This window comes from Chenopodium album, chromosome 17 (genome assembly GCF_948465745.1).
Source record: "Chenopodium album chromosome 17, dcCheAlbu1.1, whole genome shotgun sequence".
Lineage (NCBI taxonomy): Eukaryota > Viridiplantae > Streptophyta > Magnoliopsida > Caryophyllales > Amaranthaceae > Chenopodium > Chenopodium album.
In genome coordinates, this window is record NC_137850.1 from 46183156 (window position 1) to 46197368 (window position 14213).

The 14213-nt window shown below is 33.2% G+C and overlaps 2 protein-coding genes across 2 annotated transcripts; both read right to left on the reverse strand.

The window, feature by feature from the left end:
- Window positions 1-1121: 1121 nt before the first annotated feature.
- Window positions 1122-2868, reverse strand: LOC145588224 (uncharacterized). The gene has a single exon (XM_081644873.1). The coding sequence runs from the start codon at window positions 2841-2843 to the stop codon at window positions 1398-1400; it is 1446 nt and encodes a 481-aa protein (XP_081500999.1). The 5' UTR covers window positions 2844-2868; the 3' UTR covers window positions 1122-1397.
- Window positions 2869-5450: 2582 nt separating this feature from the next.
- LOC145588225 (uncharacterized) lies at window positions 5451-7210 on the reverse strand. The gene has a single exon (XM_081644875.1). It carries the CDS (start codon window positions 7170-7172, stop codon window positions 5727-5729), a length of 1446 nt encoding a protein of 481 aa, XP_081501001.1. The 5' UTR covers window positions 7173-7210; the 3' UTR covers window positions 5451-5726.
- Window positions 7211-14213: the final 7003 nt, after the last annotated feature.

Below are 14213 nucleotides of genomic sequence, written 5' to 3' on the forward strand. Positions count from 1 at the left end.
TATGGAGTAGTTGAGGATCAATATCGATATAGTTATTGTCATCGACGAAAGAATAAAATAATGGATGTAGGGATATTTAGAACGGTTTAAATGAATGGCATTGGTAATTTGGTACTCCTTCCGTTTTTTTTAACATACACTTATTATTTTTGTCGCTTTTTTTAAAGGGAAATTGTTCTGTGTAATCCTGAGGTTTTAAAAAATACACCATGTTTTCTAAAAACTTTCAAATGCATCGTGTATTCTTGAGATTTGTAAAAAAATTTAAAAAAAAAAAAAAAGCGCACCAAATTTCAATAGAAATGACTTAAGCTCAATTTTTGTACGCTAGTATCACGATGAGATTAACAATTAAATTGTGGTGAGAATGGAAAGTTTACCGAACTTAGTTTAGATAACTATTGCTTTCATTATCTTGCCATTGATTTTTCAAATTTTGATGTGGATATTTCACGGGCTCTTCCGTGTAAGTAAAAAGATTTCTCTTACTTGTACTCTTTCGTCATAGTACAATTCTCGAATGGCCAATGAAAATTGTTAACACGTCACTTCTTTAACATAGTGGCGAAGATTGAAGAGATGGTGAAAATGAAACACTTTGAACAAATTCCAGAAAATAAATGTATACTAAGGGTCTGTTCTCATTGACTGAACTGAACTGAACTGAAATGAATATTTTATGAGAGAAGGAAATTAGAAGCTGAACTGAACTGAACTGAAAATAATCTGATGAGAACAGGGCCTTAGTCTCTAAAAGTTTTTTCTCTTTGAATTTTTTTCTTAAACAATCTAATTCACTAACTAAATAGGTATAAAAATCTAAATGAACACAATTTTCATATTAGAGTTTTATGTTACAAGCAATCCTTTAGAACCGTAAACCCATTTACTTAGTTACATCCCCTTCCATATGTGCATATACAATCAATTTAATCCAGCATACCTTATCATTCTGTTAAGCCATGTCCCAGTGAAATCTCCTTTTGTTTCTACTAATTAGAGCTTATTTCTTGTCCTTTAATAGTGAGCTAAAATATTCTAATTATTAGCAAGTGCTTCGCATATTCAGTGTGTGATTTGTTCATCTTTGTCAATATTTATTTCTAGACAAAAAGATAAAATTAAAGTGGAATAAGAATCGAACTTTTAATCTTTCAAGTACGTAGCAAAACGATTAAGCTATTCATTACGAAGTATTATTGAGCCTTGGAGGCTGACTGTAGAGTACATATCAGATGCGAGTAAACGAATAAAAAGACTTCAATATTCTGCATCTAGTTGTTTAAAGATATGTACAAAAATCATAACTCCAAGTAATAAAAGGATAGACGACATAGCATCAGCCACTTTGTTGCAAGGAAATAAGACTCGATTACTGTTGAAAGTAAAGCAGTTTCTTAGGTTGATGTTACATAGCACATGAACTCCTCATTAGTTTCAAGGGCTGCCATAACCTCAGGTTTAAGACACATTTCCAAATCTACACTTCCTCCTCCTTCACATCCCGGGTTTGCATTTACCTTTCCATCTTCATTCTTTCCAAACCCGACGCGAGCAGCCAAAGCTCGTCCCAGCCCAAATTGAGGTCCATACATATCAAACCTTGACGACCCTCCAATCGAAACCTTATTCGCTCCTAAAGGATCCACTCCTTTAGAGGGAGCCATGACTTTTGGGGCATCGATAAACCTTTTAAAAAAACCAAGTACCTGTTCTTCTTTATGGGCCGTAATTGATTTATTTAAACTCATTGCAGCCCAGCCCAAATCATGGCCCAATAACTGATCCACCTTGCAAGCTCCATGAACTCCACTAATAAAGTTCCCAACGTAGTCATCCGAAAGGGGTGGGTTAAGCCGAGGGCGAGCATTCACAGCTATGATGCATATGGCTGGCTGATCCAATGGCAAGTTTCGAGCCTTCGTTATGGACCTCCATACAAGCGCGCTTAAGGCTTGAAAAGACGATATAACATTGTGAGTTGTCCCACATTGTTGATTGGCCTCGGCTTTAAGTTTTGCCATTGATGTTGATGAGAAGTGGAAGATTTTCTCACTTAATCGTTCAGATTCATAATTATTATCACCATCTAAATATTGATCAAAATTAAGATACGGAAATTTAATGACCGGAACATCTTTGTTATCGTGCTTATTAACATTCCATGGCTTATAATTAAAGATGGGTGGACGTGAGATTTGTATAACCTCCTTTACACTAGCAAGATCACCATCAAAATTAAATATTTCAGACAACATATTGATAAAATGGATAAAAGTGGTGCCATCTCCTACACAATGGTTCATGCTAAACCCAATGAACACACCATCTAGGAGTTCTGTTACCTGAATTGATAGTAGAGCTCTTGTATGACCATCATAATTATTCCTTTTTTCACCTAGATCAAAAAAAAATGGAACCCCGTCTTTAGAGACATCAGTAGACGAGAGAATATCAGACACGGTGAGGCCGAGGGCGGCAGCACGGATGAGCCTCGCTCCAAGGCCGCCCTCGGTGCAGTCGATGGAGATCGTACAAGCGTTCTCCTCGGGATATTTTTGCGTTGTTAAACGACCCGCTAACGGGTAGAAATGGACTAGGGCATGGGAGAGTGAGTGTTTGAGCTTCTCAAACAAATGAGAGACAACATTTGTTGTAGTATCATTAGTAGTATTAAGGGTAGTAAAAAGAAGGCCCTTTTGAATGGGATCTTTGAAAAGCATGAGCAGATCAAGAGGGGTTAAAAAGTACGGCTGTTTTGTTAATTCGTAAATGGTTTCATCAAACTTCGGTTTAACCAAACATTCTGAAACGAATTTGGTTGGTAGTATATGATTCTGCATTTTGTAAAATTGATAAAAGTACTGATTTTTTATGTAGATTTGATTTTTAGTGCAGTGGGAAAATAAATTGGGTTATCCTTCATTCTTTTATGGTAGTAGAGGTAGCTGTTCGCCTCGTGCACCATGAGAAACATTGTAATAGTTATTGTTAGTACTGTCAAAACGGTTTGACAGTTCGGGTTCGGTTCGGTTTGAAATCGGTTCGGTATTAAATCGGGTCGGTTTGAAATCGGTTTAAGTGTCTCGCGGGTCGGTTTCAGTTCGGTTTAAATAATTATCGGTTCGATTCGGTTTCGGTTTATTCTTGAGCGGTTTTAATTCGGTTCGGGTTGTAAACAGTCCGGGTAGTAAACGGTTCGGTGCAGACAGGTCGCAGTTTGTTGACGATTCGGTGTAAACGGTTTTTATCCCGGTTCAAACAGTTTCGGGTTGGAAACGGTTTCGGGTTAGAAAAAGTTTGGTTCTTTTTCGGTTCAGTTTATAACTAGTTCGGTTCTTTTTCGGTTCAGTTTATAACTAGTTCGGTTCTTTTTCGGTTCAGTTTATAACTAGTTCGGTTCTTTTTCGGTTTAGTTTATAACTGGTTCGGTTCTTCTACGGTTTAACGTTATTCGGATCGGTTCCATTTCGAGTTTACTAAATTACGGTTCGAGTCGATTTTCGGTTTCAAAAAATCGATTGTCTATCGAGTCATTTGGATTCGGGCAATGAAATGGTTTTGGTTTGAAATTTGATAGTATTGCTAACCTTTTGTTGGTTAACAAGTTTTATATTAAGTTGAGACTTCATCATTTCTTAAATAGGCATCATATTATATACAAATTCTCATTGATTTTATAAATACATATCATGTTCTGTTTCATGTTTAGCCATACCGATCTTACTAGTTTATAGCCGATTCGTTTATAAGCGGTCCGGTTCATTAAACGATTCAGTTTGCAAGCGGTTCAGTTAATAAACGGTTTGGTTTATATATAGTTCGGTGCAAACGGGTTGCGGGTTGTTAACGGTTCGGTGTAAACGGTTTTTATCTCGGTTCAAACGGTTTCGGGTTAGAAACAGTTCGGTTCTTTTTGGTTCGGTTTGATTTCAGTTCGGTCTAGAACTGGTTCGGTTCTTATACGGTGTAACGTTATTCGGATCGGTTCGGTTTCGGGTTCATTTACATACAGTTCGGGTCGGTTTTCGATTTCAAAAAAACGATTTTTAATCGGTTCAGTTCTCATTTGGGTCGGTTTTTTTCGGACAGTTAAACGGTTTCGGTTTGAAATTTGACATCACTAGTTATTGTCACTTTTTTCGGGATCTTAGCTTCTTTATTTTACCAAGAGTACTGTTTTTTTCTTTCTTTGATTCACTCTTTTTTTTATAATTTTTTATTCTCTTCTTTTCTCGTTACTTGCTCAAATCAATAATAGACTTAATGGTATGCACCGAATATGAAGATATTATTACATGCATTATTGCATTTTAATATAAGTAAAGTTATGGAGTAGTTGAGGATCAATATCGATATAGTTATTGTCATCGACGAAAGAATAAAATAATGGATGTAGGGATATTTAGAACGGTTTAAATGAATGGCATTGGTAATTTGGTACTCCTTCCGTTTTTTTTAACATACACTTATTATTTTTGTCGCTTTTTTTAAAGGGAAATTGTTCTGTGTAATCCTGAGGTTTTAAAAAATACACCATGTTTTCTAAAAACTTTCAAATGCATCGTGTATTCTTGAGATTTGTAAAAAAATTTAAAAAAAAAAAAAAAGCGCACCAAATTTCAATAGAAATGACTTAAGCTCAATTTTTGTACGCTAGTATCACGATGAGATTAACAATTAAATTGTGGTGAGAATGGAAAGTTTACCGAACTTAGTTTAGATAACTATTGCTTTCATTATCTTGCCATTGATTTTTCAAATTTTGATGTGGATATTTCACGGGCTCTTCCGTGTAAGTAAAAAGATTTCTCTTACTTGTACTCTTTCGTCATAGTACAATTCTCGAATGGCCAATGAAAATTGTTAACACGTCACTTCTTTAACATAGTGGCGAAGATTGAAGAGATGGTGAAAATGAAACACTTTGAACAAATTCCAGAAAATAAATGTATACTAAGGGTCTGTTCTCATTGACTGAACTGAACTGAACTGAAATGAATATTTTATGAGAGAAGGAAATTAGAAGCTGAACTGAACTGAACTGAAAATAATCTGATGAGAACAGGGCCTTAGTCTCTAAAAGTTTTTTCTCTTTGAATTTTTTTCTTAAACAATCTAATTCACTAACTAAATAGGTATAAAAATCTAAATGAACACAATTTTCATATTAGAGTTTTATGTTACAAGCAATCCTTTAGAACCGTAAACCCATTTACTTAGTTACATCCCCTTCCATATGTGCATATACAATCAATTTAATCCAGCATACCTTATCATTCTGTTAAGCCATGTCCCAGTGAAATCTCCTTTTGTTTCTACTAATTAGAGCTTATTTCTTGTCCTTTAATAGTGAGCTAAAATATTCTAATTATTAGCAAGTGCTTCGCATATTCAGTGTGTGATTTGTTCATCTTTGTCAATATTTATTTCTAGACAAAAAGATAAAATTAAAGTGGAATAAGAATCGAACTTTTAATCTTTCAAGTACGTAGCAAAACGATTAAGCTATTCATTACGAAGTATTATTGAGCCTTGGAGGCTGACTGTAGAGTACATATCAGATGCGAGTAAACGAATAAAAAGACTTCAATATTCTGCATCTAGTTGTTTAAAGATATGTACAAAAATCATAACTCCAAGTAATAAAAGGATAGACGACATAGCATCAGCCACTTTGTTGCAAGGAAATAAGACTCGATTACTGTTGAAAGTAAAGCAGTTTCTTAGGTTGATGTTACATAGCACATGAACTCCTCATTAGTTTCAAGGGCTGCCATAACCTCAGGTTTAAGACACATTTCCAAATCTACACTTCCTCCTCCTTCACATCCCGGGTTTGCATTTACCTTTCCATCTTCATTCTTTCCAAACCCGACGCGAGCAGCCAAAGCTCGTCCCAGCCCAAATTGAGGTCCATACATATCAAACCTTGACGACCCTCCAATCGAAACCTTATTCGCTCCTAAAGGATCCACTCCTTTAGAGGGAGCCATGACTTTTGGGGCATCGATAAACCTTTTAAAAAAACCAAGTACCTGTTCTTCTTTATGGGCCGTAATTGATTTATTTAAACTCATTGCAGCCCAGCCCAAATCATGGCCCAATAACTGATCCACCTTGCAAGCTCCATGAACTCCACTAATAAAGTTCCCAACGTAGTCATCCGAAAGGGGTGGGTTAAGCCGAGGGCGAGCATTCACAGCTATGATGCATATGGCTGGCTGATCCAATGGCAAGTTTCGAGCCTTCGTTATGGACCTCCATACAAGCGCGCTTAAGGCTTGAAAAGACGATATAACATTGTGAGTTGTCCCACATTGTTGATTGGCCTCGGCTTTAAGTTTTGCCATTGATGTTGATGAGAAGTGGAAGATTTTCTCACTTAATCGTTCAGATTCATAATTATTATCACCATCTAAATATTGATCAAAATTAAGATACGGAAATTTAATGACCGGAACATCTTTGTTATCGTGCTTATTAACATTCCATGGCTTATAATTAAAGATGGGTGGACGTGAGATTTGTATAACCTCCTTTACACTAGCAAGATCACCATCAAAATTAAATATTTCAGACAACATATTGATAAAATGGATAAAAGTGGTGCCATCTCCTACACAATGGTTCATGCTAAACCCAATGAACACACCATCTAGGAGTTCTGTTACCTGAATTGATAGTAGAGCTCTTGTATGACCATCATAATTATTCCTTTTTTCACCTAGATCAAAAAAAAATGGAACCCCGTCTTTAGAGACATCAGTAGACGAGAGAATATCAGACACGGTGAGGCCGAGGGCGGCAGCACGGATGAGCCTCGCTCCAAGGCCGCCCTCGGTGCAGTCGATGGAGATCGTACAAGCGTTCTCCTCGGGATATTTTTGCGTTGTTAAACGACCCGCTAACGGGTAGAAATGGACTAGGGCATGGGAGAGTGAGTGTTTGAGCTTCTCAAACAAATGAGAGACAACATTTGTTGTAGTATCATTAGTAGTATTAAGGGTAGTAAAAAGAAGGCCCTTTTGAATGGGATCTTTGAAAAGCATGAGTAGATCAAGAGGGGTTAAAAAGTACGGCTGTTTTGTTAATTCGTAAATGGTTTCATCAAACTTCGGTTTAACCAAACATTCTGAAACGAATTTGGTTGGTAGTTTATGATTCTGCATTTTGTAAAATTGATAAAAGTACTGATTTTTTATGTAGATTTGATTCTTAGTAGGAAAGTAAATTGGGTTCTTTCGAATTCATTCTTTTATGGTAGTAGAGTTAGCCTTCGGCCTCGTGCACCACGAGGAACACTGTAGTACTCCGGGTCATTGTCACTTTTTTGGCACAATATGCATAAATTTGGCATACGTAAAATTAGGCCTGTTCACGGATCGGATATCCGATCCGAAATGTGATTTCGGATCGGATATCCGAAGACTCGGATATCAAAAATTGATATCCAAATCCGATTTGAAAAATTCGGATATCCGATATTCGGATATCCAAAATTTTCGGATCGGATGCTTCGGATATCCATTATCCAATATTAAGTAAAATTGTTATGATTACTTTCTAAATTTCACTAATTTTACCGTTTTTTTATCGCTAAGTTGTACAAAATATTTTAACAAAAATAGTAGTCCTTTTGCAATTAATATTATCATCAAATATATTAAGAATATTACAATAAGTTAATAATACAGGGTTAGTTTTATATGAACAATTTAAAAATTTTATATATATTTCACTATTTTAGGCTTTATATTTCGGATATCGGATATCCGAAATTATGAAAATTAATATCCAAATCCGCATCCGATATCCGCTTTTTCGGATCGGATATCCGATCCGAAATGAAAACTCGGATCGGATATCCAAAAATTCGGATCGGTTGCGGATCGGATTATCGGATTTTCGGATTCTCGGATAGTTTTGTACATGCCTACGTAAAATATGTGCATCCACAAAAACCACGATGACACGCTGAGGACATCAAATTACCTAATCCTTAAAAAGTTAAAATGCAAATACTTAAGAGAATTGAGGGTTCAAGACCAAGGCATCTGAACACATGATAACTAGGGTGAGTTAATGCATGAAGGAAATGGTTTCGGGCACTAAGTTGGCTTACAGGGGCCCCTTTGAGTAAAGGGGCTAAATTTAAAGGTTATAATGCACGAAATTTTGCTATGTTCATAGTCAAGAGTTGTAAAAGATTAGAATTTGTTTTATACACCCGTGTAATTTGCTCATTAATTTTTTCTCATTTAATAAATGAGCAAAAATCAATGAGCAAATTACTTGGGTGTACAGAACATGCTCTCGTAAAAGATGGTTTTCTATCACCAACTTGATATCATCGTATATTATTCAGGTAATGCTCAAAGTAAGCATAGGTAAATGCCTTAAATACAAATAGATTATATAAAAAAATTGTTTTTCTTATGTAATGACCTAAAATATCATCGTATATTATTCAGGTAATGTTCAAAGTAAACATAGGTAAATACTTAAGTGACAAACTAGTTCGCAAACAAATCATTAGATTTTTTCGGATCAAGCAGAGGGGCTCGAAAAGGGAAAAAAAAAAGAAAGAAAGAAAGGTTGTCTTCTCCGATTATACAGTCGAAAAAACGCCCGTCAGTCAACCTAAATCACTATGTTGTCGGCCATCGTGATATTGCAAAACACCTATGAGATTCTTCCTTAACAAATACTTAAAATGATATTGTTGTTGAGATTATATAAACAAAAACCTAAATTCAAAATTTTCAATAAATGAAACGCAAAAACACAATTGATTTACGAATTTTTATCCCGATTTCAGGCCGGATTTGAGAATTTATCAGCAATTAAAAATGATTTTGGTAATGGGTGGCTAATCTATGACATGAATGAAGAACATGATGAACAATGATGAATAATTTTAATTTTGTGTTTATTAATTATAATTATAATTTTGAAAATTAATTAATATTATAAAAATAGTTTTTTATAATTATGTATTTCTTAAAAAAAATACATGTGTTAAAAAGAATACATAAAAAAACAATTTTAATACATTATGGACATTAAAAATAATTCAAAATGAAAATAAAGATGCTAAATACGGGCCAATCAGATACATTAGCATATTGTGGTGTTTTTTTAAAGAATGACATTGTAGAATTTTCATAGAAGTCGATATGATTTGTTAAACTTAAAGCGTTGCTTTAACTTACTCTGTTGATGCTTATTTGCTTGAATTGCTGACTATATGTAAGGTCGACACTATATTTCAATTCAACAAACAATGATCGAAGTACATAACCATTGGAAAAGGGATCTGATTTCTTCTTATATTCCATTTGCAAAAATTCTATAGTAAATGACAAGTATCGATATGTACCACTAACGCAATGTACTGCTATGTACCACTAATAATACTTTAAATTAAAAATATTATTTAATATTTGCAATTTTAAAAATTAGCCTAGGCCAGTTTGGCTCAAATTTTTTCCCCAATCAATCCCTTTTTTTCCTGATTTAGCTCCTTTTTATTTAAGTTGCAAAGAACTGTGCTGAAATTTGTGTGATGGAAAACTCATTTTTATTCAATTCACAATTTTTAAAACGGATTACAGTGCCTTGTAGGCTTGCAATATAATGTACTTCATAATCAATGATGATGAGAATTAAAAAATAAAAAATAAAATAAAATAATAAAATAAAATAAAATCATAAACCAATTTCAGTTATTTTTTCTTATTATAATTATCAAAGATTATTTTGTTAAATTCTAATATTGATTTTGTAGAATCAAAAGTAAATGGGTGATTCGTATATGTAAACGCATATTAATTAGGATTTAGATTAATTAGAAGAGAAATTAAAAATAACAAAAACAATGAATTAAATTGAATCATTGAGGTAGACAAGGACATTTTCCTAAATTACATGCTTCAAGCTTCAAACTCGTCAATGGAGGAAAGTAATAGATTATAAGAGAGAACTTGGAAAAGAGGAAACGGGAAAGCCATAGGAAGGAGAGAGAAACTGGGTGAAAATAAAGGGAAAGGATAAAGTTTAGTTAAGAAATTATAATGGAGTACTACACTAATACATAGCAATACATTACATTTACGGTACATAGCAATGTGTGTCATATACTATACACTCTCCCATTCATAAACTACTTTGTACAACAAGTCAACAACATAAATATCATCTAAACTGCACTCCTGGCCTTGTTTTGATCGACAGTGTTGTTCGGTCCATATTGCCCGGCCCATATTTCCCGGCCCGTAATATGCATAAATTTGGCATCAGCAGTCCAAAAATATGCTCATCCACACAAACCACGATGAGGGCCAAGGCATGCCTATTCAAGGCAACAAGACCAAGACTAGAAAACGCAAGGCATATGAACACCCGATAACTAGGGTGAGTCAATGCACGAAGGAAATGGCTTCGGGCACCAAGTTGGCTTTAATCACCAACTTGATATTATCGTATATTAAGATGTTATTATGTTAGCAACCCTTCATTGGGTACCAAACCCAACCCACCCATCCGTTATGCCATTATATGTGTTGATATAATTTCCTTGTTTCCATTCTTATTAATATTAGAATTATTGAAAAAATTTAAAGTTTGATAATTAACCTTAAATTTTCTAATTCATTCAATGTTGGCTCTCTCTATTAACAACACTTTCTCATCTTGATCATATTCAATCCCCGTTGGAGAAATTTTGAATGTGATATTACATATTAGACATCGTTAAATAGTGAAACAACTTTTTCGTCGACATTTGTGAGCAATTTTTTTTTATCAATTCGTCAACAACTTACTTATATTTTAATTTTTTTTAAGTAAAAAAGATAATTTCTCAACTTTCCAATAATTGAGATTATTTGTCAATCAAAATCAAGGGAGATAATGGGCAATAAAATTTGAAAAGTACATAAACATCTTTCCAAAACATCAACACTTTTCAGACAATTGTAACTCCTTTACCCTCATAGACAAACATGAATTGTTCATTTGTTCTTTAAATTGTAATATTCAAAAAGATTCTTCATTGATTACGCCACCCATTAAACAAAGAACTTTCCTTCATTTAATCAATTTGTCACTTTAATTTGCCACTAAAAAGAAATGACCTAAGCTCAGTTTTTGTACACTAGTATAACAATGATGGAGATTAACAATTAAATTGTGGTGAGAATGGAAAGTTTACCGAACTTAGTTTAGATAACTATTGCTTTCATTATCTTGCCATTGATTTTTCAAATTTTGGATATTTCACGGGTTCTTCCGTGTCTTTAAGTAAAAAGATTTCTCTTACTTGTACTCTTTCGTCATAGAACATTTCTCGAATCGCCAATTAAATTTGTTAGCACGTCCCTTTTTTAAATCAGTGGCAAAGAGGAGGGTAAGGGATAGCTTAAATGGTTAGAGTTTTCCTTTAATTTCAGAAGATTTTGGGATTGATTCTTACCTTCGCCCTTTGTGACTCTCTAAAAACCAAATAAAATATAGTGGCAAAGAGATGGTGAAAATGAAACATTTTAAACAAATTACATAAAATGATAGTTCTTATACTAAAGTACTACCTCTATTCATATGATAAGCAAATTTTGAATTTTTAACTCTCATAAATAATAATACTCAAAAGTTGCACATAATATGTAACAAGGATAATATATTTTTTCTTATTTGAACTTTTTTTCTTGAAACAATGTACTTTTTAGATAGGCATAACTTTTAAAACACGAGGAAAAGTTTAATTATACCATGTAAAAGGTTTGAATAGTTTGAGATATCTTCCATTATGTCAAATTAATTGGATCAACCGAAGTAGGTAAGATTAGTGACAAAATTAGAAAACTTAATACTTTAAAACCACAAACCCTTTTAGATAGTTACAGCCCCTTCTATTTTGTGCATTATAAAATCTAATTTAATCCATACTATATCATTTTGTTAAGCCATGTTCTAGTTAGATCTCCTTTTGTTTCCAATTTAAGCTTATTATAGTGAGCTAACTACTAAAAAATTCTACTTATTTCCCCGTGCTTTGCATATTCAGTGTGTGACTTTATTTGTTCATCTTTGTCAAATAGAAGATTAAAGTTCCTATTTACATTAATTTCTTTTTTTTTTTTCTGAGGAAATACATTAATTATTTCTCGACACATATAAATAAGAATTGGACTTTTAATCTTTCAATTAGCGAACGATTAAACTAATCTTTATTATTGAACCTTGGAGCATATCTTAATCTTTATGAATAATGTGGAGTACATATCATGTACTATAGATAAACGAAATAATCTTTGGAAAAAGAGGATAATTCTTTAGGGCATAACATAAAAATACAGACAAATGTAGTCCTTGCCGAATATTTACACAACAATTCTGTATTTATATTGCATTTTTGTCAATACTCAATATATTAGATGAGTATAAATTATACGAAGTATATGGTGCTTCGTAGTTTACATTCTTAAAGAATTACCTGTGATTTAAGGGTTTGTCAAGTTCTAGGAGTAGAGAGGACACGCTTTTGAAGGACAAAATTGTAGATCATTATCTTCCTTTGCTATCATCCTAGAACATAAATAGACACGATCGAGTACACGACATAATAATACCCTGGCTGCCTCTGGGTGCAAGAAAACAAATTTTGCTTCTCCGTATCAATCCATTGAATAGGTCGTGTCATGTCAATTTCATTATAATCACCTTCAGAATTTTCTTACGATGAGACTTTGTATGTAAATACTTTGTATATATGTTATAATGTTAAATGCTTGACACTAACTCAAATATGTTGAATTCAAAAGTTAAGTCACGTTGACTTGGTCAAGTATTTTCTTTTATCTAGTTTATTATGAGAGATTTTTATATACATCTAGCTGTACCGTACACCTAACTAACCCCAAGGTTAGTTTTTGCTCTTCATTTGATGATAGAATGAAAAACAAATATCAAAATGAGAGCAAATAGTCAAGGGTGTACGATATACCGGGAGTATAAAACAATTTCTAGTTTATTATAAGGCATAATTGAAATTACCAAGAAAGGTTCAACAATGAAAATAAATTTGCTAAGCTATTATATTAATGATAATTTAGCTTACCTCGTAATATATAACAAATTAGTATAACTTACCCATGTCATAGTGATAGAACCTTTTTATTTATTTAGCTAGGTGATTGAAACGAGTTGAAAAAAGTCATATGTGTTTGAAAACTCGAAACAAAACTGACTCAACTTATTTAATTAATTAGATTAGATATAACTAATTACTTCATATTAAGTTTGTATCATGTTATTATATTTGGCCAATTTATGTTACCTCTACCATAAGTGATCGAAACATTCACTATGTATATAACCATTCAGGCACTCACCAAATCACCAATAATACAGATTTGTATCTTTTGGTTATTTGATTAGTAACCAAGTGAAGTGCATGTCAATGTCAATGTCAATGTCAAAATTAAAAATATAGATAAAATTAGTATGTTTTGATTACTTGATTAGTAACCAATTCATGTGAAGTGCATGTCAATGTCAAAATTAAATTAGTCGATGGTGCAATTCACAACCATCTTATCCCAAATTCTTGGATAAGTTTAGGTATCGTTTGATGAAGTTTTGATTTGACATGTGGAATAATGGATTAATGGGTGATTAGTAGGCCATCATGGCCAATCATATACCAAAAATGTTTGAAAAGTGTAATTCCTCATTCCCATCTAACTTGTTCCATGTTACTACTGTACACAAAAAATTTATCAAGAGATAAATCATTAAAGGGTATAAGACTTAAAAAAAACTACGTTGAAAAAAAAAATTTACCTAAAATAATAAAAGTGAAGCAAATATAACGTGTGAAACATTCTAATAAGAAAACGGGGTAAATAAAAAGAAACGGATGAATTACGTACAAATTAGGGCTATGATCCTTCTTAAAGTAGCTAACTAGCATGACTTGGTGCCAATTCAAGCTCAATCAAAATCAATTGAAATATCGTTATCATGTCGATTCAAATTCTCAATAATTATATAAATACCTACAAGTATAAGGCAATTAAGAAAATATAAATAACAGGAGCAAGTTGGAGAGTATGCTTCCTTGACTTTAAAAGAGCAATAATTTTAAAATGATTAAGTAGCACTAACATTCTGCTAATTGCCAGCCACAACTCTCAAGCTTAATTTATATT